The 27,219-nt window shown below is 65.5% G+C and overlaps 1 protein-coding gene across 4 annotated transcripts; it reads right to left on the bottom strand.

Moving 5' to 3' along the window:
* Positions 1–1,579: 1,579 nt before the first annotated feature.
* Positions 1,580–26,565, bottom strand: FLNA (filamin A). 4 transcript variants are annotated; one of them, XM_080794837.1, is made up of 49 exons: positions 26,500–26,565; positions 22,963–23,450; positions 19,713–19,961; positions 19,535–19,632; positions 19,279–19,426; positions 18,638–18,756; positions 18,478–18,555; positions 18,224–18,386; positions 17,929–18,129; positions 17,292–17,429; positions 17,083–17,206; positions 16,855–16,991; positions 16,577–16,770; positions 16,299–16,412; positions 16,056–16,199; positions 15,267–15,390; positions 15,024–15,184; positions 14,847–14,937; positions 14,570–14,739; positions 14,227–14,344; positions 13,867–14,129; positions 13,029–13,626; positions 12,761–12,934; positions 12,510–12,672; positions 12,271–12,431; positions 12,011–12,181; positions 11,569–11,692; positions 11,323–11,479; positions 10,514–10,703; positions 10,335–10,358; positions 7,934–8,181; positions 7,743–7,838; positions 7,461–7,563; positions 7,234–7,374; positions 7,008–7,136; positions 6,624–6,797; positions 6,366–6,527; positions 6,068–6,271; positions 5,839–5,991; positions 5,584–5,706; positions 5,225–5,491; positions 4,950–5,087; positions 4,676–4,791; positions 4,012–4,144; positions 3,532–3,597; positions 3,128–3,304; positions 2,730–2,948; positions 2,439–2,642; positions 1,580–2,091 (listed from the first exon to the last, which is right to left on the bottom strand). In XM_080794837.1, exons 2-49 carry the CDS (start codon positions 23,333–23,335, stop codon positions 1,904–1,906), a joined length of 8,010 nt encoding a protein of 2,669 aa, XP_080650963.1. In that variant the 5' UTR covers positions 23,336–23,450; positions 26,500–26,565; the 3' UTR covers positions 1,580–1,903. The 4 variants fall into 4 exon arrangements, with proteins under 4 accessions (XP_080650963.1, XP_080650964.1, XP_080650966.1 ...); XM_080794838.1 differs by lacking the exon at positions 10,335–10,358; XM_080794839.1 differs by lacking the exon at positions 3,532–3,597 and having other exon boundaries at positions 1,582–2,091.
* Positions 26,566–27,219: the final 654 nt, after the last annotated feature.

Here is a 27,219-nt window from a genome sequence, read left to right as displayed (position 1 = left end):
GGAGGGCAGGGCGCTGGCGGCGGGGGTCGGGGGTGCCCTCCAGGGATTTTCTCTGTCCCAGGCCCGTTTGCCCCCAGCAGGATGGAGTCCCGGGACTCCTTTTCCTGGTGCCATCGGCCTGTCCTACCCTGGGGCCCTTTGCAGGGATGGCGCCCCAGTCTTGCTACCCTCCCGCCACCTCCCCAGCCCCCACCCGCGCCGGACTCAGGCTCAGGCCTCGTCTGGCCTGTGGTCTCTGTCCGGCACTGGCCCCAAGGGCTTGTTCTCCCCCAGGCTGGCATCCTCTGCCCTTGCTGCCCGACGTGTGTCCCAGCTGCCTGGGCCCGATGTGGTGTCTGGGGACAGACGGGGGCTCCCGGGGAGCTCGGCTCGGCTCTGGGGCTGTGCTTCCGTGGGGGCCCTGGCCAGCGTGCCCGGTATTAGTGGCGGGGCCTGACTTTATTCGCCTGTGTCCTGCGTGCCTCCAGTGGGACGGCCTCTCCCGGGGACTGGCCACCGGGAGCCTAGGGTAGCAGACCAGACCCAGGTTCAGGAGCAGTGTGGACCCGATGGCACTTTACTGGAGATCAGCAACTGTCCTTGCTGTGTGTCCCTGCATTTTGGGCAGGGGCACCTGTGGCTTGGGTAGGTGGCCACAGCCTGGTTTTCTTTCTCCCTTCCTGGGTTCGTGTTCTTTCACTGGGCGGTGGTGTAAGTGTGCTCTAGGCCCTGCGTTCGTGCTGGCCCAGAAGTGCTTCCACATAGGGGGATGGCCAGCCATCTTGGAGTTAGGGGAGGAGGCTTTGGAAGGCCTAGGTTTGGCTGGGTTTTAAGTCCCTCCTGCTTGTTGGGAGCAAGGCTGCCTGCAGGGGGACGCAGGGGGAGGGGGTGGCTATGAGGGGCCGCCCTGGGGCCATCAGAGCTTAGAGGGGTGCAGAGCCTGGACTTGGCCAGAGTAGTGGATGTTTTGAGGGTGGGAGACTGTTGGGTGGGATGTGGCAAGCGGTGCAGCACAGGGGTTTAGCGAGGGGCTCAGATCACCCCACTGTGCTGAAGAGGTCATCTCAGGGAAGCAGGACGTGTAAGGCATGGCCTTCCGGGGGGGAGGCGGCTGGGGTTCGAGGAGGGCTGCCTGTACACGGAGGGGCCTCGAGATGCTTTGGGGCAGAGGTCCTCATGACCGTCCCTTATGCTGGGGGATGGTGGCACATTTAAGAAGCCCGGGAGACGGCCAGGGACTGCTGGGATTTCAAGGCCCATTTATCTAGCCTTCCCGTCCGGCACTTTGCCTTCCGTAGTCCAGTCACAGCCCGGCTTTCGCTGAGGATGGTATCCGTTCCTGGTGTGGCCTAGGAAGCGCGCACCAGTGTCAAGCCCTGTCCTGCTGTGCTACACATCTCACCCCTTCCATTGGTCGGAACCCAGGAAGGCGCACAAGACTTGAGTGCCAGTGGGCCTCCGCAAGTTGGGAGGGTGCAGTGCGCATGGTGGGGGAAAGCAGGAGCCCCTGCGTGCCAGGCCTGGAGATCTATCGGCTTGTGGCTTATGCCCACACTTTTGTCCATCCTGCAGGCGCCCTTGCAAGAAAGCTAGAGCCACCCTGAGGAGAATGGAAGCAGAACTTTATTCTTCTTGGCTAGGGAGGAGAACTAGCGGGGGGTCGTGCATAGTACCCCCATCCCTCACCCCTCCCAGAACCAAAGAAGATAGGCAGAGCCACCAAAGGACTACCTCTGCTCGCCTCTCTCCTTTGCCCAAGTGGAGGCAGGTGAGTGCAACGCAGGGGTGGGGTGGCTGCAGTGACGGGGCGGCCGGGGCTCTGGGGCCGAGGAGACTGGGGGCGGGGGGGGGGGGCTGCTCAGGTTGGGGGGATGGGTGTGGGGCACGTCTCGTCCTGGGAGCTGCCGGCCAGTATAGGCAGAGCTCAGGGGACCAGGACACGGTAGGGGCTGCCTGGGACGTGCTCGTCACCCCACTTGACCACCAGCGTGTACTCTCCCTTGTCCTTGAGCAGGTAAGACACGCTGTAGAGCCGGCTGCCCACGTGCTTCACCAGGATCTCCTCGCAGGGTGTCCGGGGGCCATGCACCCCTACCAGCAGCATGTTGTTGCCTGGTGGGGAAGGGGCCTCAGTTCCCAGCCCCAAGTCTCCTCCCTTCAGTGGAGACTGCGCTGACCCCTCTTTCTGTCTTGGTACCCTCCCCCTGCCACCCCCATCTGTTGAGGGGTGACAGCCCTTCCTAGAGTTGCCAGCAGCCCTGCTCCCCTCCCAGCGTAGGGAACTCCCGCTTCTCCCAAGCCACTTTCCTGAAGGGTAGAAAAGATGGCAGAGAGGCCCAGATGGCAGGCACCCCTACCCCACCTAAGCCCCTTCTTCCCATGTTCCTGAACCCGGGTCATCCAGTCTTCTCTCTGGCCTGCTCCTTTGGACGGGCGGGGGCAGGGGCGGGGGCACCCACCTGCTTTGCTGCAGTCTACTGTGAAGCTGCTCTTTTGGCCCACGTAGGCCTTGCTCAGCCCCAGGCCCTTGGCCAGCACCTTGCTGGCATCCGTGGACCCTGGCCCCGGGGCCCCGTGCTGGGGGGCACCCGCAGCCTTGGTCAGGGGGTCCACAAACACCGATGATGTCTCGTGCAGGCTGTGGTTGCTGGCGAGACGGGGACCTGCAGGGCACAGCCCGTTAGGGCACTGACAGGTGGCCAGAGGGCCAGGCTTTGGGATGGGCCCCAGAAGTCTGGTGCGAAGCTCACCTGTGACTTTGGCCTTGAAGGGGCTGCCCCCAATGTGGTAGGGGCCACCGTACTTGATGGAGATGAGGTAGCTGCCAGGTGCCATGGGAGTATAGGTGACACGGTAGCCCTCAGGGCACTCCTGGCAATCCATCTTCACCTTGGAGGGCCCGTCGATGGTCACCGACAGGGCACCCGCTCCAGCGTTGCTCGTGTTCACGATAAACTCAGCTGGGCTCCCTGGGGGCGTGGGAGGTCAGGAAGAGCTGGCCGGCACTGCTTCCCCAGCCCCCGACTCTCACGCCCATCCCTCCGGCATAGCAGTGTCACCTCTGCACACCGCCTGCTGTCACTGAGAACCTGGAGGAGGGGCCCTGGCGGTGGGGTCCACACCCTGGAGGCCGCATTCACTGACCTACCTGTGACACCACCTTCCAGGCCGGCTCCATAGGCGGACACCAGGCCCGGGTCCCCTCCATGCCCAGGTTCCCCAACGCGGATCTTGAAGGGGCTTCCAGGAATGTGGGTGCCGTTGAACTTGACGTCGATCAGGTAGACACCATTCTCCCGTGGGATAAAGCGCACGGCATACTTATCTGAGGAACGGAGGGGCACGCTGTGGGCCTGAGGTCCCTCCTCCAAAACCGAGCAAGTGGCATCTGTGAGGAGGACCCCTTGCCCCACCAGTCCAGCTGGACCACACCGGGCACCCACAGCCCGCACCCCAGACCTCCTGAAGCCCCAAGCAGCCCACCGCTGGTGCTCACTCGGACTGAAAGCTACAAGCCAAACACCTGGCTCTCTGCCTCCCTGAAAAGGTTACCATGAAGGCCATAGTCCTTGCACGTGGACAGGGGCACAGAGGCGACAGGAACCTGAGGTCCCATGGCTGCGGAGGGGCAGGACCAGCTGTGAGACCAGTGAAATGGGCTGAACCAGCTCTTCTCACCTCTAGGCTGCCTCAGACCTATCTGGCAAGCGCCAGGCCCTGGCTGGAGTGGGCCAGCCCCGTGGCTAGACTTGGGTCCCTCCCCCAGGAGACTGCATCACACTGCTCGCTGCGGGCTTTCTCCTTCCTAGCCGCTGTGGCCTCTGAGCCAGACACACCCCCCGGCAAGGGCTTAGGGTCACGAGTGGGGGAAGGGTCGCCTGGCTGAGGGAGCCCCAGGGCTCGGGCCCTGCTTCCGGAATCTGTACCGTCCTTCTGTACTCTCAGTCTGCTTCCAGCCGGCTGGGCAGGCCCGCTGCTCCCAGCAGGGCCAGGGAAGATGGGTGGGTGGCCCGGGCGGGGACAGGGCCTCACCTTGGTCGATCTCTGTGACATAGCACTCCTCCAGGGCTCCCGAGGGGCTGTGCACCTTAGCATCGATCGCCCCCTTGGCCCCGTTCAGGCTGACTGCAAAAGAGGCTGGCTGGTTGACCTTTAGCCCTGACTCCTGGAAGCACAGCAGATGTGGTTAGACGGGGTGCCTGGGACACGGGAGAGCAGGGCCCCAGCAGCAGGAAGGCCCCTGGGGTTCCACTTACCCACCTGGCGTGCAATCTGGTTTAAAGAGGGAGAGCCACTGGTTCTTGGGGGCCAGTAAGCTACACACACACGCGCCCGCCCCCAGATCCACACTCTGCAGCCACACACCCAGGCAGCAGGATTGGAGGGCAGCCCCGCCCCGTGGGCAGCCCTCAGCCCTGCCAGGCTGTCCCTCTTTAAACCTCAGCCCTGGTGCTCAACGGGCACAGGCTTCTGTTCAAAGCCTTTAGACCTGAGACACGAGAAAAACTCCACACAGTGGGCAGGGGTGCTTCCTGCCAACCCCAAGCATGGGCTGCACCCGGCCAGAGCAGAGGCCCGGCGCCCCGAGCTGGGCTGGGCGGGTCACTTGACACAGGGCCGAGGCCGGCTCTGTGCGGCGGCTCTGGTCTGGCCGGGCCCAGGAGCCCCAAGCAGGCGGTTTCTCTCGGTGCCTCACCTGAAGACTAGAAACAGTAAGGCGGCGGGCATCGCCAGACGGAGAAGCCACAGGTACTACGAAGGGGCTGTCAGGGATGTGCTCCTCGTTGAACTTGACCGAGACTTCGTAGTCACCTGGGCAGGGAGAGAGCACAGAGGGCGCGCTGGAAGGCCCCTGTCTGTCCCACGGGCGGCCTGGGTGACCCTGGGACCTCAGGGTGCAGGGTGGGAGCAAGCCGGAGCGGCCCACACCCAGGGGCTACGTCCCCCAACCCCAGCCAAGCTCTCAGTACCTGGCTCCTGGACCACGTAAGCCACACCACAGGAGCCGTCCTTGCGGTCCTCGAAGGAGATCTCGGCCTTGCTGGGGCCCTCAACGGCGATGGCCAGGCCCCCAGCACCAGCTTCCCTGGTCCAGATGCTAAATTCAGCTGTGGGAAAACAGGGTGTCCTCAGAGAGGCCCTCAGTCCCCTCTAAGCCCCACTGACGGCAAGCCGGCTGCTACTTCCTCACGTCCCCTCCATCCCCCAGGCTGAAGAGCAAAAGGCCCTCCAGGGGCAGGGCTACCTGGCACGCCGGCTTCAGCCCTCTCCAGGCCAGGGCCTCCAGCACGAACTTTGTGGGCTCCCCCTTCCCCCAGGGGCCCCACGGTGAACTGGAAGGGGCTCCCAGGCACGTGCTGGCCCTTGTACTTGACGCTGACCGTGTGCACGCCCATCTCGGCGGGCACGAAGCGGATGCAATAGGTATGGTTCTCTCCTTCCACAATCTCGGCCTCGTGGCTCTTGCCTGATGGGCTGGTGACCTGTGCGGTCATGTCCTGGATGCTAATTTCTGCAAGCAGGGGGACAGCCTGGTGAGCAGGAGTCCTGCGCCCCACCCCCTCTGCTCGGGGCCACCTGGGCCTGGCTCCGCACGGGCCCTACCAGGGATCTTCAGGCTGAGGTCGCAGTGACTGCCCACGTTGGCCACTGAAGGGGCTCGTCGCCGGCGTGTGATGCTCTCCTTCACCCGGCCCTCTCCCGTGACCTTTACGGAAAAGGGGCTGCCTGCAGGAAGAGAGCACAGCTCACGCGTCACACAGGTTACACCTCTGCGGGAAGGCTCTGGTGTGCGGCAATGGGCGGGGGGTGGGGCACGGAGGCTCAGTCCCGGGGGCTGTGCGTGGGTGCCACACTCACCAGGCACGTGCTGGTCAGCGAACTTGATGTTGATGATGTAGTTGCCGGGCTCTGTGGGGCGGTATGTGACCCTGCACGTGCCGTCCTCTAGGTCCTCTGTGTTGATGTCCACCTTGCTGGGGCCCTCAATGGACAAGCTCAGCCCACCGTAGCCTGTGGAAGGCGCACCGCTGAGCCGGGGGGCCGAGCCCCGGGCCCCGGCCCCAGCCAGTGAGCCACCACCACCTACCGGCATCCCGGGTGTCGATGATGAACTCTGCAGGCTCAAAGGTGCGGCCTTCATGGAGGCCCTGGCCCGAGACCCGCACGCGGCTGGCATCCCCGATCTCCGACTGGCTGATCACCACGGGGATGGGGCTGCTCGCCACGTGCTGGCCGTTCTTCTTCACGTGCACCAGGTGCTCCCCTGTCTCCTTGGGCACGAACGAGATCCCTGGGCGCGGGGCGGGGCTGTCAGCCGGGGAAGGGCACGCCCTCCCCTCACAGCCCCCCTCCTCTCCAGAAGGCCCCTCCCCTCCACCTCTTACCCACGTGGCCGTTGCGCAGTCGCTTCAGCAGGCAGGGCTCCTCCCGGCCGGATGGGGGCACTACGGTGGCCGTCAGCAGGCTGAGGTCCGTCTCCGAGATGTTGATGGGGATGTCAGCAGCAGAGCCCACCTTCAGGTGGGACATGCGCATCGAGTCGTCACCTGCCAGGGGACAGTCACTGTCATGTCCAGGTACAAGGGAGACTGTGCCCACCTTGCCACCTGCCCGCCTTTGTCACTGCTCCCAGGGCCACCCACCTGTGACCCTGGCGGTGAAGGGGCTGCCTGGGATGTGCTGCTCGTTGTACTTGACCAGGATGCTGTAATCCCCGGGCAGCACGGGCAGGTAGGAGACGCTGCAGGTCCCATCTTGGTTGTCCGTGCAGCTGATTTCTGCTTTGGATGGGCCCTCGATGGCCAGGGACAAGCCCCCTAGAGAGAGCCGTGGGTGAAGATGAGAACGGCACTCGGAGACGGTGCGCTGACCACCGTGAGGGAAGAGCCCCAGCAGGCCGGCAGGGGCCAGGCGGCACGGTGGGAAGCCTCAACTCGGGGAACATCTCCCTTGGGCCCTGCTCGCCACTAGATGAGGGTGGGGGTCCCTCCACACACAGGTGGGCTAAGAGCAGAGCTGCTGCTCACCCTCTCCTGCGTCCTTGGTGTTTACGGTGAAGACGGCAGGCTTGTTCACCACTCCGTGGGTGAGGCCAGGCCCGTAGGCCGTGACGTGGCCACAGTTGACATAATCCACGTAGAACTGCAGGGGGCTTCCTGAGGCAGGAAAAGGGGCGGTGGGGAATGGGGTCTTGCATCACCTCCCCAGGCCCCCCGCCCCCCGTGAGGCAGGGCCGGCGGGCCAGAGGCACACCTGGGATGTGCATGTCATCATAGCGGATGTCCATCTCGTGCAAGCCAGCTTCGCTGGGCGCGTAGCGAACGGTCACGGTGCCATCCTTGTTGTCGGTGATGGCCGGCTGCGCCACCTTGCCCGAGGGCATCCTCACCTCCCCTGCGGGGTGATGTGGCCAGGGTCAGGGCTCCCGCTGGCAAAGCCTGGCCCCTGTGACTCCCAAGCTCCCTCCTACTCCCACTCACCCGTGATCTCGCCTTTCTTGATGGTGAAGGGGATGACAAGGTCAAAGGGCCTCAGGCTGGTGACGTCCAACCCATTGACACCCATCAGGGGTCTCTCCGGGGCCTGCAGTGGAGTCAGAGGGCCCAAGTGAGGGGTCGCAGGAGGGGAGGAAGTCCCTAGGGAAGGATCTGGGGGTCCCTCCTCAGGCACGGCAGGATGGGGCCTCACGGGACACCCCGTTGGCCAGCCCCCAAGCGTCCCCTCGGGCCAGGAGAGCCTGAATGAGGCAGCTGAGGCCGTACCCAGGTCTGCTGGCCTCCCTGGGCGTACGTGTAAGATGGGGCCAGTTGCTGAGGCCGAAGCGGGGGCTGTGCTGTGGGCTGGTCCCCGGCTAGAGCCTGTGGAGCAACACAAGAGGGGGAGAATCTGGTGTCACAGAGGGCAGGGACAGGGCCAGCTCCATCGGGACCCCTCAACCCCGGCCCCTCCTGACCGTCACTTGGAAAGGGCTGTTGGGCACGTGCTCGCCACCAAAGCGCACGCAGATGACGTATTTGCCCGGCTGGGGAGCTGTGTAGAAGATGTCAAAGGTGCCGTCCTCGTTCTCTACCACGTCCACGTCCGCCTCGGAGCCGTCGGGTGTGCACACTGTGCAGGTCACCTTGCCTTTGCCTGCCGCCTTGGTGTCGACCGTGATCACCGTCTCCTCCCCGATCTGGATGGTGGGGCCAATGCCAGCACCTGGTGGGGCAGGGCGGGTCCCCAAAGGGGGGGGGGCAGCGTGTGAGCTCGGCACCAGAGCTGTTCCCATCTGCCTGCCACCCGCCCAGGCCTCTCATTGCCACCTCTCATTGCCACCAAGCGCAGCCACCCCGGCCCCGCCCCCACCCCCCCAAAGCTGGGATGGGGAGTGGTTTCTCAGAAGGCAGGAAAAGGTTCCCCAGAGCCGCCTCAAGCCAGGGAGTCCTGTCTTGGGGATAGCCCTACGTGGGAAAGGCCCAATGGGTGGCACACAGGTGTCTGGGAGAAAGGAGGGGGCCTGGAGGCCCAAGAGGCCGCTGCTGCTATCGGGACACGAGCGTTCGCCGCCGCCTCCCCTGCCAACTCAGCCTCGACCAGTGCCGTGGACCAACACCAGCGCCCTGGCTGGGTCCGCAGCCGCCTTCGTCCCTGCAGCCCGGCCCTGGGCCCCAGCGCGGTGTGCGGGTGCGGTGCGGCAGGGTCCTGCGGCAGCGTGGAGGTGGGGGCGTGACCCTGGCCTCCCGCCCCCCAGGCCTGAAGGTGAAAGTGGAGTTTCCTGACGACTGAGAACGCGCTCGCCCGCAGGCTGGAGGGGAGCGGCGGCCGGCGCGGCGCAGGCGGGGAGCCGGGAGCAGGGAGCGGGGAGGCAGCGGGGGTTAGCGCCCAAGCAGCACGGCACAGCAGGCAGCGGCAGCACCCGGGGGAGACGGGGACGGGAGGCCCAAGCCACAGCCACCACCGCTAGCAGCCTCGAGGGCCCCAGAGTGCCCGAGGAAAGGGGAGGGACAGTGACGTTATGGCCTGAGCTCCGCCGTGAAGGCTCAGGGGGCTGTGGCCGCAAGGCCTGGCAGTGAGGGTGCTTCCTGCGGGGAAGCAGCGGGGAGCTCCGGACCCGCTCGAGGGCCGTTGGAGGGGTACCCCTGCCCAAGGGCTCCTGCCATGCTAGGCTCTCTCCAGCTCCAGACTGGGCCACCTGCTGCCCGCGCTGTCACCCACCCCCACTCTCAGCTCGCGGCTTGGGCCCTGCCTTCACGGTCCATCCAGCTGCTCCCCCCTGCCCGCCCGGTCCATCGGCAGGTCTCGGCCGGCCCGTCCTCACACTACACTTCCCAGGTTGGCTGCCCGCTTAAGCCGCATCACCACCAGCCTGGCCCAAGCCACCGCTATGACTAATCCGAAGGTGACTTCAGCTCCCCTGCCGGGCTCTCTGCCTCCGCTCTGCACACGGTGGCCGCGTAAACGGCGACCACTCTTCTGGCCAAGTCTTGGCCCTGCTCCCCTGCCCCAGGCACGCATTGCCTGTCTTCGGAGATCCTGGAGCCTGTCCTTCCGAGCCACTGGACCCCTGTCCCGAGCCCCTCGCCACCCTCCAAGTCTTAGACCCTCTAAAGGCTCCCAGGTAACTGTCACCTCTTATTGGCGTCCCCGGCGTCCCTGGCTGGGGCTAGAGCTCCCCTCCCATGCCCAAGCAGGAGAACTTCCATGCCTGGTTGGGCACTATGCGAATAACGTCACTGCTGGGGGTGTGGGGTGGAGGGCAGGGAGAGGGAAGGAGGCAGGGAGGGCGGGCAGGCCGCCGAGTGCACTTTGGGGCTCTGAGGCTGGGCTGGGCCCTGCCATGCTACCCGCCCAAGCAGGCAACGCTGCTGCCACTGCACTACCAGCCCGCCCCGCCCACTCATGCAGTCTGTACCTCCCCCCACTGGGGACACGGAGGCCCCCGGGAGATGGGGCTGGAGGTCTGTGGATCTGGCCAGGGCCGGGGACTCCCACCGTAAGGGGAGACCCCTTGTCCCCTCAGCCCAACGCAGGAGCCCTTGCCACGGAAGGACGAAGTGAGAGGAAAGCAGGGCCTGCTGCCCGCCCCCGGGGCTTCCCCAGGGAGCCAAGATCCCCAGACCCCAGAGCCCCCAGTGGGGTGCTTCTCAGGACGCACCTCACCCCAAAGCTCTCAGCTGCAACCCGACATCTTGGATGGGGAAACGGAGGCCCAGCGAGAGGGAGGGCCGGAGCACTCACGCTCCACTCTGGAGGCCGCCCTGGGCACTAACCCTCCAGCCCCCCGTCCCTGCCGAGAGCTGCAGCTGGAGAGGAAAAGGAAGCTGCCCTCTGGGCAGGAGGGGCATCGGGAGTGGCCCCAGCAAGCAGCTTACCTAGCCCGTGACCTCCGATTGACACTGAGGTGAGAGGGCAGAGAGCAAGGACAAAGGTCAGGTGAGTCACTCAAGGGGGCGGCCCCCACTCCCACACGCCGCCCCAAGCAGCGAGCCCTGGCACACAGGCACACCCAAGCCCCGTGCTGAGCGCCGCGGCCGCCGGCGGGCCGGCTCACCTGTCACGGTGCACTTGCTGGCGTCCCCGGTGGGCACGGCCCGGACGCGGTATGGGGAGAAGGGGATCTCGTCGCCGCCGTACTTGATCAGGATGGTGTAGCGGCCTGTCACATCTGGCACGTAGGCCACGGTGTACGTGCCGTCGTGGTTGTCTTGGATGTGCGTCTTCTTGGGCTTGCCCTCGGGGTCCTGCACGGCGGAGTGCGGGGGCGGTCAGCTTGAGCGCGGCCAGGCCTGGGGGCGCCTCAGACCCTCTCGGAGGAGCAGACACCGAGGGGACGGCCTCCGAGTCCCTTGACTGCCGTGGCTCAACGGGGCTGCCCGCGCCCGGAGTTGTCCGTCCTTTACTCGGCCACGGCCGGGATCCGGAAGGGAAGTCCCAAATCCCAGATGCACCCCTGCGAGACAGGTGGGGGCCGGGGAGCCTGGGGCCCGCCCTGCTGTATGGCCATGACCGCCTCTTGGCTCCCGCCCTCTGCCCCGGGGCCCTGCTCCAGCACTAGCAGGAGCTCCCCTGGAAGATCTCGAGGCCCTAGTCCTACACCTGACCCGTGAGAAGAACACCACCCACGGCTGGGGTCACGTGCAGGAGAGGCCTCTGCCCGCTGCCACCACCCTAGAGGCAGGGGATCTGGCCTCACTGGCCCGGCTCCCGAGGGAGACCACAGCCCCGGAACGGTCCGCTCATCCCAGCCACGTGCCCTGTGCTGTGCCCTGCACTGGCCTAGGTCCCTCACGTCCCCTGCCTTCTCTGTGGCCAGAGCTGCACGCTGGCCGAGCCGGGTGGCCGCCCAGGCAGCCAGCTCACCGTGATCTGGACGGCCAGCAGGCCCTCTCCCGCATCCTTCGCATCGATGGTGAACTCCACGGGCAGGCTGGCGGGCACGCCGGTAGTATTGAGCCCGGGGCCGCTGGCCTTCACCTTGCTGGCATCATGCGTAGGCAGCACTTTGACCTTGAAGGGGCTGTTGGGCCGGGGTGTTATGCGAATGGTCAGCAAGAATCGGTGCTCGGCCCGGGCCCCTTCCCACAGGCAGCAGGCCCCGCCTCTCACCTGCGGGGAACCTCTTCCTCCCCGTACAGCACAGAGATGCTGTAGGGCCCCTCCCGGCTGGGCACGTAGTTTACGGTCTGGGTGCCATCAGCGTTGTCCACAACATCCACAGGCTCCACCAGGCCTGGTCCCAGTCCCAGAGAGAGACTCAGCCAGTTTCCCGGGGCCCGCCGGCCCCACCACACTGGACCACCCAAGTTTTGGCTGGACGGGCCCTCCGCTCCCACCCCAGGCCTCGACCTTGCTTTGCCCTCACCTGCCCTTCCCTGGGAATGGTCCTGAGCCACTGCGACACCAGATGCTAGTCTGGGGGCCATCTCGGAGCCTTGCCCGCCCGCCCTCCTGCCACATCTGCTCAGTGGCCGAGTCCTGTTTCCTGGGGGTCCTCTGTCCCTGGGCACTGGCTCCATGGCCACCCACTCCCGGTCACTCAAACGCTCACCTTTGGGCCCCTGCACTTTGACCTGCAGCGGGGCCACACCAGCCTTGCTTGTGTCTACCTGGAAGGACTGAGGGAGGTTGGCGCGGACCATGCCAGGGCTCAGGCCAGGCCCAGAGCACTTGACCTTGGATGCATCTGTCACGTCATGCACAGGGACCTTGAAAGGACTGCCTGTGGAGCGGAGAAGGATGACCAGTGTGTGCGAGAGCCAAGAGCCGGCACATGGTCCCAGGCCAGCCCTAGCCACCCCGCCTCCTCACCTGGTACTTGGTGGCCCCCGTAGGTGACATTAAGGCTGTAAGTGCCCGCCTCGTATGGGATGTATTCGACCGAACAGCTGCCGTCCTTGTTATCCATGCAGGACATCTTGGCCTCGGAAGGGCCCTCTACAGCCAGGCCCAGGCCCCCTGTGCCGGCTCCCCTGGTCCAAACGGACAGCCCGTTATCTCCCGGGGCTGCAAGGCCCGCCGCAACCCCGGTCTCCCAGGCGCCCGCTCACCTCGTCTCTACGGTGAACTTGTTGGGTTTGTTGGTGGTCCCGCTCTGGATCCCTGGCCCGTGGACACGCACTCGGGAAGGGTCACAGCCCTCGGTCACAGGCACCTGGAATGGGCTGCTGGGCACGGGGCTGCCGTCGTAGGTCACGTCCACAGAGTGGAGTCCTAGAGAGGGCGGGCCGGGTCAGGGGCAGCCGAGGCCACCCCGTCTCTCAAGCCCCGTGCCCTGGGAGCCCAGAGCCCTGGCGCCTACCGTCCTCGTACGGCGTGTACTCCACTACGTATGTGCCGTCGCCGCGGTCCCGCACGTAGGTCTCAGTCAGGCCGCCCGAGGGGTTGGCCACGCGAGCCTTGACGTGCGGCCCTCCGGTCTGGGTCAGAGCCCGGGCATCCACGCTGAACTCAGTGGTGGCCTCTCGGAAGACACCTGCAGGGGCAGGCACGGCGGGGAGGCATGGGGCTCCAGGGGCCCTAGCGGTGCTGGGGCCCCTCCGCCCCCAGGCCCCACGGCGGGGCCTCACCTTGGCCCTCAACCCCAGGCCCGTAGCACTGGACGCCTGCGGTGTCCACGGCAGGCTCCACCTGCAGCTTGCTGGGGAAGTTGGGCACAGGCTGGCCGCCGTACTTGATGGTGACGGTGTAGGCCCCAGGGCAGAGCGGGATGTAGGTGATGGTGTGTGTGCCGTCGCCGTGGTCCTGGATGTGCACCTCGGCCGGCAGCCCCGCCTCTGAGCGGATCTCGATGGTCAGCTCTGCACTGCCCGCGCTCGAGCAGTCTACGTGGAACTGGCCCGCCTCCCCGGCCGTGGCTCGCTCCAGACCGGGGCCCGAGCACTTGACTTTGGATGCGTCGAAGCAGGGAACCACGTGGGCCTTGAACGGGGAGCCGGGGATGTGGGTATCGGCGAAGAGGATGTTGATGTTGTAGTCCCCAGGTTCGGTGGGCACGTAGGACACGGAACACGTGCCATCTCCGTTGTCCAGGCACTCGAGCTGGGCCTCACAGGGGCCCTCCACGGTCAGGCCCAGGCCACCCACGCCGGCCCCCTTGGTGTCGATGGTGAAGCGGGCAGGGGAACCTGCACTGCCCCCCTGCAGCCCGGGCCCAAACGCCTTCACCTGCGGGAAGAGGGGCAGGTCAGGAGCCCAACCCGCGTCACCTCCCTGACCCCGAGCCCTGACCCCTGAGCCCCGGCCCCCAGCCCAACTGCCCATCTCCCTTCTTGTGTTCTGGCTACCCTCTCCCATCGGCTAGGAGCCCAGCTGGGCCCATGCAGGGCCATGGGTCATGAGGACAGACATGAGAACCGAGGAGGGTGAGCCTGGAAAAGAGGAGGTGGCCCCCCACACCCCAGGTACCTTGCTAGGTTTGGTGGGGGGCAGGGCTTCCACAGGAAAGGGGCTGCCAGGCACAGGCACACCGTCATAAGTCACCTCGACCTCATAGGGCCCCTCCTCCCGGGGCACAAAGCGCACCACGCTGTTGTCAGCCCCCAGGCCCGCCTCCACTTTGCAGGGCACTGCTGTGCCTGAGGGGCCCGTGATCTTGGAGGCCACTTTGCCTTGGCCACCAGCACCCTTCGATTTGACGGTGAACTCCTGGTCTTTGCCGACGTCCACTTCTGTTGAGATGACAGAACCAGGGAGAGAACTATGACATCCAGCCAAGGCAGCCCCTGGGGCAGCCTCAGTGACTGTGATGGAGTCCTGGCTACTTACTCTCTCCCAGGCCAGACACCTTGATCTTGCTGAGGTCTAGGCTTGGAGACACCCCCACCGAAAAAGGACTCTTGGGGATGGGATCCCCTCCATAAGTGACATTGATGCCCACCGGACCCTGGAAAGGACACAGAAAGGCACAGCCATGAGTTAGGACCTACCTTGGTCTCCCTGGCCCGTGTCTTCCCCACTTAGGCACGGAGGGTGAAGGGTGAGAGAAAGAAAGGCTTCGCTCCCCCGCCCCCAGCCTTCCATTCCGTGCTGGCTCTGTTCCCGGGGAAGCCCTCCAGAGCAGCCAACCCACGCGTTCGGTAGGCGTAGCTGAAGAGTGCATGGGAAGTACCTGCTGCACGGGAGTGTACTTGACCGTGTAGGTATTGTCATGGTGGTCGATGATGTCCACATCACGCACTGCGTCCCCCTTGCTCAGCCCTGAGAACTGGACGTCCAGCTTGCCTTTGCCAGCAGCTTTGGCATTGACCGTGAAGTGGGTGGGTTTGCCAAGCTCAACACCTGAGGCAACATGGTGGCCACGTAAGGGCACCTCACCCCCGGCCTCCTTGTGGCCCCCAGCCTCCTTGTGGCCCCCGACTGCCCCACCAGGTGCTGCCCATGCTCACCAGTGCGACTGAGGCCGGGGCCCTCGGCCTTCACCTTGCTGGCATCGTGGGAGGGCTCCACCTTGACCCGGATGGGACTGGTGGGTGTGGCCTGCAGGGGGTGGGAGGAGTCGGGGTCAGGGCCCAGCCGCGGCCCAAGGCGCAGTACTGTTAGGGGCCGGGAGCTGCAGCACCCACCTGGTCAGCAAAGAGGACCATGATGGTGTAGCTCCCGGCTCCGCGGGGCGTGTACTTCACTGTGAAGGTGTCATTGTCATTACGGATGATGTCAAAGTCAATGTCGGCCTCGGTGGGGCCCACCACGCCAGGGGCGCACTTGATGCCGATGCTCACGTCACCTGCGGTGGTGGGTGGGAGCAGAGGCTGGCATCGCACTCGGACTACTCACCCGCTGCCCTCCCACTTGGGGCAGGGCCTTACCCTGGCCAGCCTCGGTGCAATCCACGGTGAAGTAAGTTGGCTCGTGAGCCTTGAGCCCGGTCTTGGCCACTCCCGGGCCGTATACCTTGACCTTGTTTGGGTGGCTCCCGGCTCCCACATTTACCTGCAGGGCACAGCAGCAAGGGCGAGGGCATGAGGGGCCTGGAGGAGAGGCAGGGCTCTTCTCCGCACTGCCGACAAACACACAGGACAGTGAGCGGTTTGGTGGTTCCTCAAATGATTACACAGAACGTGACCATCGGGCGCAGCTGCTCTACGCCGACGTACAGACGTGTCAGGACGGGGGCGCTCGCGTACCCCCACAAACGCGTGCCCTCGAACGTTCACAGGGCGTCATTCACGGCAAAACACCCACGCGGTCCACCCACACTGCAGCATTATCACTCGGGCCGCAAGCGGCGGGAAGTTCTGCCTCGAGCTGCAGCCTGGGTGACCCACAATGACCGCGACCGGCTACAAAAGGCCACCTATGGATGCACGCGTCCACAGCAACCGCCCCGGACAGGCAAACCCGCACGGCCAGCGCGCAGATCAGTGCTTGCTTCAGGCTGGGGGATGGCGCGTTGGAGGGTAGAGGACTTTCTCGTTCAGATGATGCCAATGTCCTAAGCTTCGGCTGCGATCGCTGCTGCCTACCTCCCAATATCCTCAAAAGCACCAAGCCGTACCCTTGACATGGGGGGAACTGTACAGTGTGAGTTCTGGCCAACAGAGCTAGGCCAGGCACAAAGCAGGCAGCCGAGGGAGACGGGGTACAGGGCCACTCACCCGGAAGGGGCTGTTGGGAATGCTGACGCCGCCCCAGGACAGCATGGCCGTGTGCTTCACGGGCTTCCTGGGCACGTAAGAGCAGCTGTAAGTGCCGTTGCCGTTGTCCTTGACCGCTGCCTCCACGGGGCACCCCTCGTTGTCCTGGAAAGCGGGTAGGAATGGGCAGCCCGCTGCTTGGAGCCCAGGCCTGCGCACCCGCCCACCCCACCTCACCACTCCCAGCACAGATGGGCACCCCACCTGGACTTGGACCCGGAGCGCGCCCTTCCCACCGTGCTTGGCGTCCACCGTGAACTCGGCCAGCTTGTTGACAGCCACACCCGTCTTCTCCAGTCCGGGCCCGCGCGCCTTCACCTGATGAGAGCCACCGCCTGATCTCAGGGGACCGAGTGCAGGCCCCCAAGGACCCAGAGCGGCAGGAACACACCGTTGGGGATACCAGCCCAGCCAGGCCTCCCAAGTCCCTAAGCAGAGGCAGAAGGAGGCCGAGAGCTAGGGCGGCAGCCCGTGCCCTTTACCCTGTCTGGGTGGAAGTCCTGGGGCGCCTCGCGGATGTCAGCCATGAAGGGGCTGAGGCGGATGTCCTCGCTGTTGCACAGGACGTGCACGGCGTACTCGCCGGCCTCCTGGGGCCAGTAGCGCACATCACAGGAACCGTCACCCTTGTCGTCACATTCAATCTTGGCCTGTGATGGGCCCTCCACCGAGAAGCCTGACAACAGCCACCAGTCCCATCAGCACCCCAGAGCCTCAGTGCCGTGGCCTCATTACCCTCTGTCCCCAGCCTCCAACTCACCCAGGGTGCCAACGTCGTCCCCGATGGCCTCCACCACGAAGTCCGCTGACTTGCCAACGACACCACCTTCTAGCCCGGGACCCCAGGCCCGCACCTTCTGATTGCCACACTCCGTGCCCACCTTCACCTCAAAGGGACTGTGAAAAGAGCCACACACAGGAGAGCTGAGGGCCCAGCAGGGGGAGAAGCCTGCTGCCTAGGCTCTGAGGGCTCTGCCCCGGGCCTCACCTGCGCCCGATGTTCTGGCCACCCCATGTGATGGTGACAGTGTACGTGCCGGGGACCATAGGGTAATACTCGAAGCCATAGACGCCGTCCCCCAGGTCCTTCTGCTTCACACGCTCCTCGCCCTCTGCCCAAGACAAGGGAGGGCCTCAGGCCTGCCCAGCAGCCGTCCCAGGGCCACTGCCACCCATCCCAGCTGCAGCCCAACTTACTGGGACCCTTCACAGTGACCTTCAGCTCCCCACTGCCAGCACCCTTCGTGTACACCTTGAAGTCCGCGGTCTCTTTCACCCGCACCCCCTTGGGCTGGAGGCCCCGGCCAACGGCACGGCAGGCACCTGGGTTACAGGCTGTGGGGACAGGGCCAGCTAAGCCATCGGGAGCTGGCCCTGGGTGACCCCACCCTTTCCTCCCACAGGGCTGGGCCATCAGAATCGGGGGGTCCCTCCGAACGTGGTCTCCCCAGGACAGTGAAGAGCCGTGACCCCAGTATCTGTAGGCCGGGCCTCCTCCCAGCCACTGCACGCCAGCCGCGGGCCCCCCCGCCCAGCCCGTCCCCTCCCAGAGGAAGACAGATCCAAGTACCGTGGACCCTGTGGGCAGAGCAGAGAGCAGCAGGGTTCTAAACAGCCGGAGCGGGCTCTTCCGAAGGTGAGAGCGTGGAGAAGAGAGACGGAGGAGGGCGAGAGAAGAGGAGGAGGGGCCCCAGCAGGGGACGAGAGAGAGCCCAGACAGTGGAAGCACAGAGGCCCAGGCCAGGGCCGGGAGCGCGGCTCCCCCTAGCTGCCCCCTCCCGAGGGAGGCCCAGTCTACAGCGCCCCCGCCTGGGGGCAGCTGGGACCGGCCTACCTTGGCCGACAGTGACAGTGTAGGGGCTGCGAGGGATGGGCACGCCAGCGAAGGTGACGTGCACCGTGTGGACCCCCTCCATGGTGGGCTGGTAGCTGCAGCGGTACGTGCTGTCGCCCCGGGCCTCCAGCTGAGGCTCCACAGTGCCCTTCTGTCCCGTAGGGTCCTGGATCACGACCTCCACCTCCCCCGTGCCGGCTCCTGCCACAAGGGACCGCAGCTCAGCTCCCCACCCGGTCCCGGCCCCCCGGCGCTCTCCTCCCGGACGGGCCGGCCCCGGCAACGGCCTCCTCACCCGCCGTGAAGATCTCAAAGTAGGTGGTCTTGTTGGCGATGTTGCCACTGGGCTCCAGGCCAGGGCCCTGGGCGGTCACTTTGCTCGCATCTCCCTGGGACTTGTCCACATACACCTCAAAGGGACTCTTGGCGATATGCTGGCCGGCGAAGAGCACGGTGACCTGTCCCCAGGAGGAGCAGACGGTGAGGGCAGGGTCAGGGCCTTCCAGCCTCCGCCTCCCCTGGCAGCCTCCCCCTGGGCTGAGGGCTTACCTTGTGAGTCCCAGTCACCTCCGGCACGTACCACACAGAGAAGGTCCGGTTCTTGTCGTTATTGGCAGTCACCTTCGCCTGCGGCAAGAAGGAGCACCTGAGTCCCTCCTCCGAGCAGAGGCCCCGCCCCACGCTGCCACCTGCTTGATGGCAGCCCTACCTCCTCCTGGTGGCCGGCCGGATCTTCCACGTACACCAGCACCTCCCCCTGGCCGGCGCTTCTGGTCTCCACCGTGAACTCCGCACGCTTCTTCACCATGTTGCCCGTGGGCTCGATGCCTGCCGGGCAGGCGCTGGCAGCTCGGAGCCGGCTCGCAGGGCCGTCTCCTCGCCCCGGCGCACCACCCCCCTCAGGCCAGCGCTCCTCCCTGCCATCACCCCACCCCTGCCATCACCCCATCGGGAATGCTCTGAACTGGGTGATCTGATTCCGAGTGAACCCCGGCCCAGCACGCACAGCCGAGTCTCATGCCCAGCTGCATTCTTGCTGTGGGACAGGCCTCGGTCTGTTTTCTGGAACTCTTGCTTGGGTCTGCCTGGGCCCTAGCTCCCATGCCACACCCTGGCTGGGTTTTGTCTCTGTTGACAGTCACGTGGCTCGGTCGTCCCTCCCTGACTTCACTCCACCTTGCGCTCGGCACTTCTAGCCCAGTGGCCGGTTTTGGCCAGCCGGGACCCATTGGCTGGACGCCGAGGGGGCATTTGATAACCTAGCCCCCGCGTGACCGAAGAGTTCCCAAGACCTCCAAGTCCCGCAGGGGTGAAGTCAGCACCCAGGGCATCCCCGGCCTGACGGCTCACCTGGCCCGTAGGCTCGGGCTTTCTTGGGGTTCAGTTTGGGCCGCAGCGGGGCTCCTGGCTTCAGCTTGGCCTTAGGGAACTGGGACAGGTAGGTCATGACAGAGTGCTCGTCCACATTGGGATCCACGATTTCCTCGGGTGTGATCACCTATCACAGACGGCAGACAAGAGCCATGTGACCTCCAAGCCGTGCCACACCGGTCCCCACGGGCACCACAGTGCCCCAGAGGGCCCCAGGCAGCCTGGCAGGGGCTACCTGAGGGATGCCCAGCCAGTCGTCGGCCTGCTGCATAGCCTCCCTTGCGTTGTTCACAGGCTTGCTGGCGTCCCACGAGTCCCAGTCAGGACACAGGCCTGCGGCACAAGGAAGGCTGTGAGGTGGGGGGAGGCACCCGCGGGCCCCCCTAGCAGGCGGTCTCCCCCTCCCCCCTCACCTGGGGCACAGCTGTCCACGAGGGCGCCCAGGGCCCTGCCGCTCTGCCAGTCCCGGCTGAAGTTGGTGATGGGCAGCTGCGGCAGCTTATTCTGAATCCAGCCCAGGAGCCGCTGCTTCGGCGTCTGCTTCTTGGCTTCCTCATCCTCCTCCTCGTCCCACATGGGCATGGAGATGGAGTAGTGCAGGATCAGGGTCCAGATGAGGCCCAAGATCAGCTTCAGGTTCCCGTCCACGATAGCCTTGCTGTCTGTGAGGAGAACGAGTGGCAGCGCTGAGCGGGCAGGGGGCCGGCCGCGGGCATCCCCACGCGCTCAGGCGCACAGGCTGTCGGGCCACTCTCGGGCGGCACAGAGCCTGGCAGCAGGAGGTCCCCAGGCAGGAGGGGGAGGCTCCCCGAGGGGGTGGCCTGGGCGTCCTGCCCAATCTGCTCAGGGTCTCTGTGGGGAGCAAAGGAGATGAAGGAGACTTCTGGGGAGGCGGGAGACCCCCCCCATTGACACGTGGTGACAGCGGTGCTGCGGGAGGCCCTTGGGACGGGGAGCCCGGAGGAAGGACTGACAACAGACCCAGGCTGCAGACAGGGCCCAGGGAGGCCTCTGGAAGATCCCCCTTCCCCCGAAGTGCTTCGCAGCAGCCCGTCTCCAGGGCTCTCCAGGGAAGCGGGCAGGAGCAGCAGCGTGAACCCGGAACCCAGCAAACGCAGAAAGGATACCCGCGACCTGACCCAGGCGGGGGGGGGGGGGTGCGCTGAGGAAGAGGAAGGCTGCCCTCGGGGCGGTTGGGAAAGAAAACTGTTGCCTCAGGCTGCGTGGGTGGGTGGAGGGCCACAGCGGGCAGGGGAAGCAGAGGCGTTGGGCAAGGACCCTTCGAGGGGAGGATGTGAGCCCCACCCCCACTTCCTCAGTTCGCCTCCACCTCCCACAGACCCTAACCCGGAGCAAGCCTGGGGAGGGCGGGGCTGAGGACAAAGGAACCCCTGGTTGGGCCCCGTGAAACCCAGGGCTATGGTCAGGGCACATTCCAGGGACCCCCCCCCCCGGCCCAGCCCCGGGAGGAGAAAGGCAGAACTGATGAGCCTGGGTGGGGCACTCAGGGCCCCAGCTTGGGAGCTGGGGTGGCAGAAGCCATGGGTGGGGTCCGAGTCCTGCTGCCTCAGCAGAGCTCGCCCGCCACCGCCTGCCCTCCTCACCACCTAGCGGGGCACTGGGCCTCAGGCGGGTGGCGGCCAAGCTCACCACAGGGGAAGTGGTTAGGGCGGGCACCTAGCGCCCTGTCACCATGGCAACCCCTCCAGGCTCTGGGCCCCACCCAAGGCACTTCTGGGTCTCGGCTTCCTAAGGGTGGGGCCCTGAAAGGGGGAGGGCTTTCTGAGGGACACTGGAGTCCTGCACCCCCCCAAAAGCAAGAGAAAACACTTGTCTGATGAGTCAACTTGAGGGTGGGAGGAAGAGGATGAACACCACCAAAAGGGCTGTCGGTGCTGGGCAGCCTCCGAATCCGGCAGGCAGGACCTCGAGGACCCACTGAGCTGCTCAAAGCAGCCTCCCCGCTCCCAGACTGAGGTCGGTCCCAGGTTCGGCACTACCGCCTCTACTGCCTCAGGTATGGCCCCAAAGAGCAGGCGGGGCTGGTGGAGAAGGGGCTTCAGGCTAGGGGTGACTGGAAGGTTCAGAGAAGACCAAGAGCACAGGACCAGCCAGAGCTTCCTAGTAGCGCCCCCCACCCCATCCAGAGTCCTGAGGGGACGTGGGCCACACAAGGCCAAGCGCATCAGCCTTAGTGGGTTGGACTGGGCCCTCCCCCTGGTCCATAGGAGGCCAGCCTAAACCCTCCTCATCCCCCTCACAAAAGAGGGAGGGCAGAGAACCGGGGCCCAGGGTTGGGAGACAGCCTGGTTGGATGGCCCCGCCCCATCCCACCCCGTTTCCCCAGCCCCGGGGCTAGCCTGCCCCCTCCCTCCCCTAATCACTGCTGCTTTCCAACATTTTTTTGCCTTATATGGCAAAGCTCTGGGAACTAGGCCTGCTCCAGCCAGCTCACTAGAGGAGGAGAAGAAGGGAGGAGGGAGGAGGAGACCCCCCCCAGACAGCTGGGGTGTGGCCTGCCTCCCCACATCCGGTTGCCCCCCCACCCAAGACTCAGAGATGACTCAGCTTGGCTAGACTGAGGCTGGGACTGAGGGGTGGGCCTCAGCCCCTACTGGCATTCCAGAGAAAGAGGTGGGGCCCTGGAGACCTGCCCGCTGAGTGGCTGGGGGCACCTGAATCCTGTGTCCCTCAGACTCCCCGGCTCAACAAGGCTCATGGCCTTAAGGACAACTGGAAGAACGGTAAAGAAAAGAAAGCTCTCCTCCTTCCGCGGTAACACACCGCCCTGGGGTCACCAGTTCTGGTGCAAGTCCCTGAATGGCCCCCATCCTGAGAAGAGCCCGGGATGTCGCAGAAGGTCCAGTCAATGCAGCCTCACCAGCCCGGTGACGCGACACTGGGTTGGCCATGAGCCCAGTGCATGCTGGAGTACCTCCCAAGAAGCTCGTGAGCTCTAGATGCGGAAAAGCAAGTCCTAAGTGGAAGCAAGAGTTTGGCCCAAGCTCAACGTTGACTTGGTGTTTGAGTGGACTGCATACCAGTTCCCTCCAGCGCCCTTTTGCTAGCTGTGGTCCTCCCTGGCCCCAAGTTTCCCGAGGGGAGATCTAAACTGGGGGGTTGGAGCCATCTGCAACGTTAGGACCCATCTCCCACGGCCAAAAAAAGCCAAGAGCCCTAGACAATGGGACTCACAAGCTCCAACACCCTGTGTGAGAACCACAGGAGTGCCTAAAGGCCAGAGGCTCCTTCCCAGACTTCTGAAGGGAGTCGGGCTGGAGAGCTCGGGACTCCCCCTTCTCAGGGATGGGGCACCGGGCGCAGGGCCAGAGCCCTGCGGCCAGTGCCCGCCTTCCGCAGGCCCTCTCCCACCGCGGGTGCAGTGGCGGGGGCGCGGCCTGCGGAGGATGTGAGCTCAGCCTGGGCGCGGGCCAGCCGGGGTGCGGCGGGCGGGGGCGCGTAGCGGTCTGCACGCCCGGCCAGCCTGCCAGCGCGCCTTTGTTCTCGAGGCCTGTGTGTTGGAGCCCGGGGGCCCCGGGGGGCAGCGCCGGGGCTGGGGGGACCTAGCTAGGAGGGGCTGGCCCAGGAGAGAAAGGAGGACGCGTGGAGCCCCCGCCCTCAACCTCGACCTCCCCGTGCCACGGGAGCGACCCGTGCCCTCACCGATGGACACGAGCTTGATGCTCTCGCGGTCCAGGAACTCGAGCGCCACGGACACGTTCTCGAGCTGCATCTGGCGGAAGGTGGGCCTCTGGTTGTGCTTGCGGTGCATCTTCTTCTGGCTGAGCACCTCCAGCAGCGCGATGAGCCGCAGCCCATCGCTCAGGTCCGTCTGCAGATTGGCGATGCGCTTGCTCACGCACTTCAGGTGCTCGTTGCACCAGCGCGTGAAAGTATTCTGCTGGATCTTCTTCCACGGTGCGTCCTCTGCCAGGTCCTTCTCGGTGGCCGGCATCTCGGCGTCTCGCGTGTCAGCACCGCTGCCCGGAGCCGCGCCTGCCGCGCTCTGGCCCGCCCGGGAGTGGGAGCTACTCATTTTGAGGCGCGAGGAGCTGAGGGGCGGTGCTGAAGCCTAGGCGAGGGGACGGCCCCTTAATTAAAGTTGCAGGCACCTCCGCACGCAGAGGGTGAGGCAGACAGCGGAGATTGTGCTGCGGAGAGAACGAGCCCTTTAAATGAGGGCGGGGGGGTGGGGTGGAGGGCGGGTTCAGTAGGGGGTGGAGCCACAGTGGGCGGGGCTGTGGGGGTGGGGCTTCGGGCCGCACCCGCCCCGCCCCGCCCGTCGGAATGCCTCCTTCGGCCCCCCAGTCCTGGCAGTTCGGACGCAACCCCGACCCTCCGGGCTGGGTGGTTGGACCCTGAATGGGTTAAGGCGCAGCCCAGCCCCCGTGGCCTTGCGCCGCCACTGCAGGAAACGCTGCAGCAAGAAAAGGCTTAGCCGCGTCTGGCGCTGGACCACTTGGCCTCCAGCACGCACGCCATACAAGGGACTTTCCTCCTCCTAGGCCCCTGTGGAGGAGTCGGGGGTGTGGTTCCTGGTCACGTGGGCTCCGCCCCGTGCCCGCAGCCCCCGCCCCCTCCCCGCCCCGGACTCCTGCGCCTGGGCTTCCCCCGGCCGCACCCTGGGCGGCCGACCCTGCCCCAGCCCGAAAGGGCCCGGTCCCAAGAGCGGGCTCGTGGAGAGGCGCGGGTCCCAGGCCAGGCGCCGCTGCGAGCGCTTTGCGCGCGTGCCCCACGCCGGGGAAGCGGCCGCCTCAGACCCCGGTGCCAGGCCCGCCTTCCCGCTCGACGCGGCCCTGGCCTGCGCACCTGCGCCGGCCGGTCCCCACCACCTCCCTCCCTCCCCACTTCGTCCCGGAGGAAATGGGGCACTGGGCCAGGAGGCCGCCAGCTCTCCAGGAGCGAGCAGCCTTGCAAGGGACTGGGCGTGCCAGTAGGCACTGGCCCAGGGCCGAGGGAGGCGTGCAGACGGCGAGTGTACGCCTGACCCACCGTGCCATCCACCTGGGGCGCTGGGGGTTTCCTCTCCGGTTGGAATGCCTCCCCCAATGGCCCCAGGAGGCAGCCTGGCAGGCGGCGGGGGACAGGGGGAGCCTTCCAGACCCAGAGGGCCTGCCCAGGAGGTCCAGTAAGGCTTAGCAGGCCCTGAGTACTTGGGTCTGGGTGGGCTTCAGGACCCGTGGCACTGCAGAGGGGGCCCCCAAGGACAGGGGTCCAGGGTACTGGTGTGGGTGAGCCATGGGAGGCTGCAAGGGCAATGGGGAGCTATTCACTCAAAATCAAATCTCTGGTAGATAACTCTGGAGACAGTGAGGAGGCTGCTGTGGGGAGACAGACCAGCAAAGGCACGGAGAGGCAAGAGGCCTGTTGGGGATGCTCACTGCCACCCTCTTCAGTCAAGAGAAGTCAGCCTACCAGGGGTTCATCCCAAGTGGACTCATTCCTCCCAGTCCTACGTACCCACCCCCCAGCAGGATGTTCCCTTCTTTATTCCTTTCGAGGAAGGCATGACTCTCCTCCTTCTACTTGCTCGTTAGATTGAACGTCGGATTAGTAGTAAGTTATCGGATAGAGACCAGTGGGAGAGGAGGCACTGGTCAGCCAGCGCGTCATGCCCAAATATGGCTCACTCTGCAGTGGGCCTGGGTGTCTGCATCACCCTGCCCTCCAGCACGCTGTCACCCCATTGCTTTTTCCACACTTGATCTTAGCCAAAAGGCCGAGAAGCGATCCCATTGCCTTTTCCAGACTGAGGCCCACCTCGTGCACTCTCTTCCCCCGCGTAACCTGCACGAAACACACCAGGGTGTCTGGGAACTGGGGTACAAGTGGGAGCACGAACTGCAAGGTGAGAGCCCACGCGGACTTCTCCCTACACGGGACCCATTCGGGACGACATGAGATCTGTCGCGGTCTGACCCCTCGCTCCACTGGAAAGCAAGTTTCCAAGGACAGAATTGCGGTAAGAACTGATTTTCTTTCCACTAAGTACCATCGACTAGGTCATCTGTGTTCACTCCGTAATCTTCAAAGACCAGGGAAACTGAGTCAGAGTAACCGATCAGTAGTCAGCCCCAGCAGAAAGGGGGACAGAAGCTGGTTATCCTGGCTTCCAGTGCTAGGCCTTCCCTATTTGGGGGAGACAAGGTAGGTGGGTGTAGAGGATTTTTGTCCCCAGGAAACATAGTATCGCCACCAGATGGCGCCCCATTCCAAAGCCCCCAGATCGGGCAGTCCTTGGAAACCAAAATCCAGCTCTTTCATATTTTCCCTTATTTGGAGTAGATTCTTTTCTTGGATGTTAGACACACCCCACCCCCCAGCCCACCCCGGGGCCCTCAGACCCCAGTCCAGGCCCTGCTACAGGGCCGCTTCGGCTGGTGAAGAAAGCTGCAGAATGGCACGGTGGGTGAGAAGAGACCTGGTCTGGAAGGGCGAGACCAGGTGCAGCAGGAGGGGACGCTCATTTCCTGAGCGCCCACCTTGACCATGGGGCCTGGAGCACATGCACATGGACCTGCCAGTGGACTCCACCTACTTTTCCAGGACCCAGCTGGCAAGGGAATCTGGGGATGTTGCTGCTCACATCCTGGCTGGTGGTGAACATCCAGCTCGGAGCCAACCTGGGACAGGGCCCAGCCGGGGAATCTGGCCCATAGGAGGAGCCCCTGCCTTCGGTGCCTGGCCACACCCCTGTCCCAGCCCCCATGGAGCGCGGCAGCGCCGGAACCAGCTCCCCCGTGCCCAAGGCAGCTGGTGCCAGCGAGGAAGCCACTGTTGCCTTCCCAGGGGCCATACTGGCTGTGGACTGTCCTCCCTCTAGGTGGCCACTCACGCTCAGCCACACAATGACCTGCTGTCGGGGGCCCTTCTGCCCCAGACAGTACTGCAGTGGCTAGTCACTAAGTGACACCCACTTAGCCTATGTCCTGCCAAACACTCAAGACACCGTCTCTCTGAGGGATCCCTATGGCCGAGGGCTCCCACAACCCTGGGCACAGATACACCCTCCCGGGTGTTCCCTAGTTTTAGGGAAGGCAGCCCCTGGGTACCGCATCCCAAGTTCATGAATCCTAGCAGCGCCTGGCCTGGGTGCGGTTACGCGCCGGCGCCTGCGTTCTTGGCGCCTCTCCGCCCTCCTTCGTCACCCCGGTTCCCGGTCCGCAAGCTGCCCGTGACCGTCTCGCGCGGAGGCCTCACCTGCTGTCCCTGCGGGCGGCCCGCGACTGCGGGGGTGGCACCGGGTTCGCCTCTGCGCCCGCGCCCGGCGCCTCGGGGTGCCGCTGGCGTCCGCTGAGCGCCGCGCGCCTCCACGCGAATGGGCCGCCGCTGCCCGCCTTCTTTTTGGCCGCACCCCCGCCCCGCGCCCGCCCCGCGCCCGCCCCGCGCCCGGCCCGGCGAGAAAGCCTTAATTGGTAAAATCGCCCAGGAGCCGGCGCGGGGGGGGGGGGGCGCCGTGAGCTCAAGCGCCTGGGCCGCCCGGCGACGCCGCCAACCCCCACCCCCGATGAGCTCAGCGCCCGGCGAGGTCTGCCTGGGGGTGGGGGTGCTCGCCTCAAGATCCCGCGGGGTCCACGGGGCCCACATCTTAGCTGAGGGGGAAGGGCCACTCCCTCCGGGGAGCCGACCCTCCCCCACCCCGTCGCGGGGCCCCAGCGAGTGCCCCAAGCCTGAGCTGGCCGGGCAAGTTGGGTTCTGCCCTCTGGGAGGGCGGGGGGCGGCCAGCGGGCCGGTGCAGGCGTTCACTGAGCTTCTCCCCCCCGCAGGGCCACAGTGGGGCAGGGACCCGAGCCCCGTGAAGAGCCAGCATCCCGGTTGCCGCCGATTTGGCCTCCGCTGGGTGCGGAACGCTCAGGAGCACCACTGGGTGCAGGCGCGAAGTCTGGGAGTGCGCAGAGGGGTGCAGCCCAGAAGAGCCGA

This window comes from Martes martes (assembly GCF_963455335.1).
Source record: "Martes martes genome assembly, chromosome: X".
Lineage (NCBI taxonomy): Eukaryota > Metazoa > Chordata > Mammalia > Carnivora > Mustelidae > Martes > Martes martes.
This window is presented reverse-complemented; position numbering and strand designations above follow the sequence as displayed.